The 8,307-nt window shown below is 37.8% G+C and overlaps 1 protein-coding gene across 1 annotated transcript; it reads left to right on the top strand.

Annotated features, from left to right (window-relative positions):
• The first annotated feature begins 3,878 nt into the window (after positions 1–3,878).
• On the top strand, positions 3,879–5,462 carry LOC139133607 (ATP-dependent DNA helicase pif1-like). The gene has a single exon (XM_070700346.1). The coding sequence runs from the start codon at positions 3,879–3,881 to the stop codon at positions 5,460–5,462; it is 1,584 nt and encodes a 527-aa protein (XP_070556447.1).
• Positions 5,463–8,307: the final 2,845 nt, after the last annotated feature.

Below are 8,307 nucleotides of genomic sequence, written 5' to 3'. Positions count from 1 at the left end.
GGCTATGGTCCGCGCACAGGGGGCTCTTGCTCCTTGTTTATTTGTGTTTGTTTGTTTGTGTGTATGTGTTTGTTTATTTGTTATGTTTAATAAAATAACAGCGAAAAGCTGTTTTGTTAATGTTTGTCAATAAAGAGCAGTTTATTTATTTGTTTGTTTGTTTGTTTGTTTGTTTGTTTATATTAATTACCGATGGTAAGGGTTAGGTTAGGGTTAGGGTTAGGGTTAGGTTAGGGTTAGGGTTAGGTTAGGGTTAGGGTTAGGGTTAGGTTAGGGTTAGGGTTAGGGTTGGACGTATTCACTCCCTCTATATATTCAGACAAGGGAAGCAAGTGGGATTCCAACATCTGCATTTACAAGTCAGGAAAACACACCAAAATATGCCAGACAATTGAAATATTGGGTTTGTGGCGGCAACATATCCTTTACTTACCACACCTACCCTGTAATTCGATGGAAAGGGCAAAAATCGGCGATATTTCGCATCTTTCTCCTTTGATCCGCACGGTTTAGACGGGCAAAATTAAATGCCACACTTTGGCGGGTTAGTACGTCAGTGAAATTCAAATTGGACCAATCAGATAGCTTGTTAGCTCTGCCTTGGCCCGTACTCGGGACGTCATAGTCCTGAGGCTCGAACCAGGATGAATTTACTTTGGCGTATTCTGCCATGTTCTTTTTCCCTTTTACTAATCGATTCACGAATATTTTACATGCAGTGGTATCTGAATATGTTTTATAACGATAACGGCCAACTAGCGTACTTCAACTATGAATCTGTGCGCATCGCACTCACCGCCAAGCAGTGGGTGGGATGTACGAGTACAAGCCAGAATGTCACAGTTCAACAGCATCTCTCTGGAAGCTTTACCGCGAATATCGAGCGTGCTACTGTTTACCGAAGGCTGACAGTTTTAACTTGATCAAAATATCAGGATCAGGAGAATACACAGTAAGTATATGAAGTAGACATAGTGTATTGGGTACGAATGAAACGTGTATCATTTGATAAGAGCAAGATTCCACCACTCTTTACGGCGTTTTTGTTTTATTAGCGTGTTTTGCCATGTCGTGTTTTTGATCGTTTTGCGAAACTTCCACAACATGTTTGTTCACTCCAGAGGCCAGTTTCAGCAACTATGAAGTCTTGGAGCACTTCTTACACAGCCCCACGGTCGCTTGTGGGGTCCACGTCCCCCAATAGACGTGTGTAGATACGGATAATAACCCTGAAGTTCTGAAACCAAATCGCTGTGCTGACTATGACATGTCATCTTCCGTGTTCGATTTCACTGTGAAAATGAGCAAGTTTATTGATCACGTAACCGTCGATTGTTCCCTTTCATTCTCAAAATTATGCCCGATACTTCGTCTGCTTCAAAAATGTTTAGTTAGTGTGATTTTTGGCAGAGTTCGAAAGACACATCGACAAAAACAGAGACATGTGGTAATACAATAATCTACACTTGTCTATGGATTGTAAGTACATTTATCAATCCAGGCACCGCGACTTTGTGGACTATGGTGCTGCTTTCCCAACGTTCAGTGCGAAGTGGTGACTGGAATGTCGCTCATCCTAAGTTTGCCTCTGTATCTTTCAAACTCTGCCGAAAATCACACACAAAATGAAAAATTTTTTAAGAAAATGAAGTATCAGGTATGACTTTTGAGAATGAGCGGTGGTTATTTGATAATATGAGGTCAAATCAGTTCCATTAGTCTTCATCATACAAGGCAAGCAAATTACCCGGTCCAAGAAACAGTTAAAAATAACCAACAACAGCAACAAAAACGCTGAAAAAATCAATGCAATCTCAGACCACTAGTTAAGTGGTGGTACAAGTCTTATTTTCACAATGAAATCCAACACGGAAGATGACATGTCACAGTCAGCACAGCCATTTGGTTTCCTAACTTGAGAGTTATTACATGAATGTACACATGTCTATGGGCAGATGTGAAACCCACAAGAAACTGTGCACAGTCACAAGCAATAACTGTGGCATTTTGTTTGAAAATTTCATTATGAAGCTTTTTGCCATGCCCCATAGACAAACCACACAAAAAGTACAACTTGGGGGTGGGGGAAGAGGATCATTGCACTGTCATGTTAAAACCTTATTGGCACAAATAATCTTGACAAGTTCAAATCATAAATCAGGTTTGGACAGTAGCAGGGCAGCTGGTATGCTTAACTATCTCATTTTGGTGTGTTTGTGTGCTTGTTTTGTTGTAAGGTTTTATTTGCTTTAGATCTGAACAGTCAAGGATGAGGTATGTCTGATGATGATATTGATTGGCAGTGGGGCAGTTAGTCACAAAGATTGGCAATCCTGAATATGTATTGTTTTACATAAGTTGATTGAAAAGTTATTCATGTTGGTCATTTAATCTTTTGACTACTTCCCATTCCCATTCATTCTTGTTCAAAATAGTTCTTTACAATTAAAAGTTAAATAGCTGTAAAGAAGTTATTGTTGTAAAATGTTTTTCACAGGAGTTATCTCCATGTGTATAAACTTAATTTAATTTTTGTCAAAAAAGAGACACAGGCCACTGTGAATATTATACTTGGGTCTGTCTCTAGAGTTTAGCATGATGCTGCATGCAGTTTTATGAATTATGATTCCTCACTCTTTTACACAATTCAGGGCTCAAAGTTGCACCATTTTAGTTGCATAGGCAACCAAATATGCAGTTGCCCCTAAATAATTTCGGTCACTTGCATTTTGCAACTTGTTGCAAGACAAATTCACAAATTTTTCTTTTTGGCATAATATGACAAGATATTGCCAAACTGTCTGCTTTCAGAAGTCACGTTTACTTCCAGGTGTCAATAAATGACAGACTCATTGGTCAACTGATAGTGGTGCCGAGCTTCATCAAACTCATGTAAAAAGATTTAAATAACATTTATTCAACTTAACTAGAAATTGTATACGTGGTTTGAGATAATTCATTTATAACTTGTTTAAAATGCCCCCATTTTCAAAATTTTCTCCTAAGATTTTTTACTTATTAGGTGCAAAATGATACCAACTGAAAAAGTTAACTTTGAGCCCTGCAATTTCTCTAAATTTCAGTTGGAAAGTGTTAAGTATTTTATCAGTACAGATGGTGATTGTAATTTTTTGCATGTCTGCGTTTCAAGGTTAGTAAAGTAACTTTCAAGTTCATCATTTGTTCAAGCTGCATGGTGTTTCTAATTGTTCCGTTGTAGTTTACAATGACGTAGTGTAAAGCTAAGGCAGTACAGAAATGTCAATTGTCTGAATTCTAGGATATCTTTGTATTAAGATTTTGAAATAGTCAAATAATTTAAAAATTCAAACAAAATTATAACTCAAGGATTTATGAACACTACACTAATACTACATTTGCCTTCCCATAGAATTTTGTAGACAATTTTCAAAAAATAATGTGTTATTGGAAAATTTACATTTCGGTATGGCCAACAAGCACAGTAATCAGTACAATGACTGATCTTTAGATGAAGCCCATAATTTTCTTTTGTGTCAAAATTACTTTTTTCATCTAATCTAATCTCTAAACCTTTTAAAATTAAACAGATTTTGACATTACCCATAAAGAAACGTTGAAATCTTCTTGCAAAGAAATCCTGTTTTTAGTTACTTTTTATAGTTATAAGTCATTGAGTCTGTGAAAAGAATATAGATTCTGGAAAAAAATATGAGATAATTGACAAATCTTCTGTACTTTTAAATGCACCTTTATATCACATTTTTTGAGACAGTTTATCATGTGAGCAACAGAGATCGCTACATCTTGCACAACTGGGACATAATGTATTTATTACTGGACCAGCTGGGAGTGGGAAGAGTCATGTCGTGCAGAAGATATTTCACTGTTTGTGGAACATGCCTGGGAGAAACAAAAAAGTCAAGATAGTGTGCCCTACAGCATGCAGCATCTATGATAATCTTCCCATTAAGGCAGAAACTGTTCACAGCTTCTTTGGCATAGGACTAGCGGATAAACCTGTTAGGGATGTGGTAAATAATACAAAGGAGCATGTAGCTATAAGACTAAAGGAGGTTGATATCCTCATTCTTGATGAGATGTCCATGTTAAGTGCACGAGTCTTCAACATAGTCTCTATTATATCGCAACGAAGCAGGGAAAATCGTCTACCATTTGGAGGCATGCAGATAATCGGTGTTGGAGATTTCCACCAGTTGCCACCAGTCCCAGACTTTATCGACCAAGGAGACTATGCATTTTTATCCCCACTATGGAAACTTACATTCAGACATACCATTCTTCTAACCACCATCTACAGACAGCAAGACAGTCAAAGAGACTTAATCCATGCCCTAAATTCAATAAGAATTGGCAGATGTGATGAAGATACATTTAATTTTCTAATGACATTACGGCGGCCTCTCATAAATCAGAATTCAACCCACATCTACTTCAACAATATTGATGCTGATTGTCACAACATGTGTGAGCTTGATAATATGCCTGGTAAATACCATGTGTTCCAATCTGTTGATCAAGGAAACCATCGGGAAATTGAGAAAGGCTGTATTGCTCCAAAGACATTGTTTGTGAAAGAAGGAGCTCCAGTAATGCTACTTTATAATCTATCACAGGAGTTACACAATGGATGCATCGGCACATTTAGAGGAGTAGATGCAAATGGACATCCTCTGGTCATGTTTATGAACAAGAATGTCCAGTGTTCAATACCACGTAAAACATGGACCGTAAAAGATGATACAGGCAAAGAAATCGGTAGGCGTTCTCAGCATCCCCTGAAATTATGTTGGGCCATAACATCTCACAAGTCACAGGGTCAGACATTACCAAGTATTGTTGTGCATGCTGGGAGTGAATTTGTTCCTGGCCAACTGTATGTTGCACTATCAAGGGCAAAATCAACAGAAACAATACAATTGATTGGTTTTAGTCAAGCCAGAATGCTTCCTGTTAATGAAAGCGTAGCTACATTTTATTCGTCACTTCCAAGCTATGATGTTGATGTACATCTAGCATGTTGTACAGAAGAGGTGCAGAATGATGTGGTAACAAAAATAATGGATGAAGGGGTTGGGTACCATTCTCATGATGATGATGATGGATTTGTTGAAGACATGTATGCAAGAGAGGCTGATAATGAAGACTTTGTTGACCTGAGAGAAGTGTATGTTAATATGGAGAAGAAGGGAAACTGCCTTGAAGATCTGCCAAGTGATTTTTGCCTCACAACCTTTTTACATGAGCTCCGTGATTCCACTCCATTTGCTGATGTTGTGGGATCACTTGCATGGCATATCAATTCCCTTGTGGACCATATTTTGAGCAACCCAGATACAGTACTGTTATTTGTGAGAATACAGTGGCTCAAGATTTATGGCACAGTAAAGAGAGAGGAAAAAAAAATCTTGTCATCGGATTTTTGGACGAAGTTCCAAGAGCGGCGATCGAAATTTTTTTAAATTTTTTTATTTTTTTTAGGCCGAAGGTAAACGCGGTTCTCTGGCGTTTTTGCACAGATGCAGACAAGGCAAGATAATTGTTTCCCTTTTTACCAGAAATATCTCAGACAAGAAACACTGATACTGGTAACTGAATTCAAATACTATATTTCCCAATGATAACATAGGCCATTACATTCACAGTTAGTGTTTGCACAACATATTCTGAGTATTTCAACATTCTCTCAGAATAAAACTGAAATGTACAGAAAATCACTGAAAACACAACGATTCAGTTTTGTCCTTTAATATTATCCTGGTGGGACCTAGCCTCTGAGTTTTTTCATTTTACTTTGGCCCCATGTTTTGGCCTCTTTACCACTGTCTCTACACATTTTACACAATGGTCTAACAACACTGTACTGTGATCAGAGTGAAGTTATATATAGTCATCATTCAGATCGTACTTTAACATTGACTCAACCATGTGTTTTGTCATTGCCGTAATTTTTTATACTTTCGATGCAATTTTCATTCAATCGGATGCACTGTCCATCTGCTCTCATGATCTTGTTGAACACATCGCCGAACGTAATCTCAGGACAAACACTGAATAGCGTCTTTGGAACTAACTGTTGGCCATCACTTCGAATGTTGGCGATCAAATTAATACTCATGATGTGACATGTCCTAACCTTTACAAAACGAGGAAATTTCTGGCCAAATCGACCCACTTTGCGTCATGATTCGCCAAATTCAGACGTCATAACAACGTGTCGGAAGTGTCATTCAAAATCCCGTGCCTGCAAAAACCCGACAAAATGTAGGGCGCCACCAGCAGCAGTACTAAAAATATTTGTAATGCGGAAGTAAGAATTAGCCGTGATCAAGAAACAACAAATTCCAAATATGCCAAAGTAAAAGCGGCGATTCCGATGAACAATTTATTTTTTCTTCCTGGCCTAAAGAGAAATATTGAAGAAAAGGAAGAGAGCAGATTTCACACGTATGACCAGTGACCTTCATCAACTTAGTAATGATGACAGTGTGAGAGAAGAAGGTGCAGCTCTTTTCAACATTAGTGTCAGAGAAATGCAAGAGCAACACTACACACTAATAACAAACATGATATGGAAAATCCATGACAAACAAATGAACATCCTTGCTGATAAAAGTAAATCTACAACACAAGACGATAGTCATCATGTACTGGAGATAGAAAACATGGGTGATGATGGCAAGGGCAAGATCAGGTATGTTGCTGGATGGGCTGTGAGGAAAGAATTAGAGAGAAGTCGGAATTACATCCGGAACAATCTAAGTACAAAAGAAAAAAAAGTGCGTGACAAGATAAAATTGGAACATCATTATAAACAAGCACTGGACTATCTCACCATTCCTGAGGCATTACTTCATAGAGACTCAAGATATCCTGAATCATTGAGGGTCATTGACAGTCGACAGTATGCAAAACATGGGTTAATACATGTAAGAGATGATACATTTCTGTTCTTCCTTCATCTCGAACAAGAAAGAGTAAAACAACTGACAATCGGTAATCTCCATCAACATTCAGAGTCACTGGTAGACACTGCCAAGAACAGTCTGCTTCATAACGAGGATCTGTTTGAAACCTTTTTGAACCTGTACACACAAAGGGAAGACAACAACTTCAGCCAGGAGATTGTAAAGAAAGTGTTCCATGGAATTGTATCAAGATATGTGAACATGGGAGCAGGTCAATTTTTAAAGGATTACAGGAGGGCATTGCAGGTGAAGAAGACTCAAGCACATAGAAAAAGGATTGCCACCAAGACAGACAAGCGGAACAAAGCAGCAGCAAAGATAACGTTAGCTGAAATTAAAGCTGACAATTCTTCTGGGTTGGTCACTTCACATCATCGACTTCATGCTATGCTGACACAGCAACCAGATATTCTTGCATCAACCCAGTACAAAAAGGACGAACTGCTTGTGTTGGCTGAAGCTTATAATGCAACCATGAAAAAACAATCACTGAAGAAAGAAATGGCAAAGCTTGTTAAGGACAAAATTCTTGCTTCAGATCATATTCCTTGTCCCTGGATCTTCAAAAGTTACCAAATAGATCCTGTAGGACCATCCACTGAAGGTGCAACAAGCAGATTGGTGTTTCGATTTCAGAGAATTTAGTCAGGTATTGGTGAGATGCATGCAGTTATTTTGATATGACTTGCATAGTGGCAAATCATTTTACAAGTTTACAAGCACTTTTGTATTTTCCGAGGTACAGAGACAGACAATGCAGTAAACTTAAACATTGGGTTCCTCAATTTGAGCAGAGTGTGGAAAATAAATAATTGATTCTCTTGGCCTTTACATGTTTTCATTTTCAAAGGCCATAAATTACATGAAACTACTATTGATTACTGTTCCATAATGCTTTGAAATAGCGAAGTAAGCCAGCAAATACAACATTATTAAATGGACAACCTGGCTAACTGTTTGCATTGTTTTGGTTAACTTCACATACAGGCTTTGTTGAGAAGTTGAAGAAGTTGAGAAGTTGAAGACTGATCTCAAAATGACCATTTTTGGGACTTCAAGCAGTCACAACAGGTAAGAAAGTAACATAACCTGTTTTCCATATAGCTCCGATTTTGTTCATGTATGTACACCAGAAGAAGCTTGTTTCATAATCTACGGGCTTGATGACCTTGAAATTTTGTTTGCAGGGTTTTACAGGTTTCCTCCTTTTGATGTGCCAAAATTATGATGAAAATGTCAAAACTGTATATTTTAAGGCAATTTTTGCTCTGGTTCTTTCTACTGTTGTAATGTGATGTGAAGTATTGTAGGAAATAAGGCAATTACAACTTCTTGAAAA

Source organism: Ptychodera flava, chromosome 5 (genome assembly GCF_041260155.1).
Source record: "Ptychodera flava strain L36383 chromosome 5, AS_Pfla_20210202, whole genome shotgun sequence".
Classification (NCBI taxonomy): Eukaryota; Metazoa; Hemichordata; class Enteropneusta; family Ptychoderidae; genus Ptychodera; species Ptychodera flava.
The sequence above is the reverse complement of the archived record's forward strand: the minus strand, read 5'-3'. Positions and strand labels throughout refer to the sequence as shown.

Excerpts from the sequence above, each read along its gene's own strand:
- LOC139133607 (XM_070700346.1), top strand. The coding sequence starts at position 3,879 with ATGCCTGGGAGAAACAAAAAAGTCAAGATAGTGTGCCCTACAGCATGC.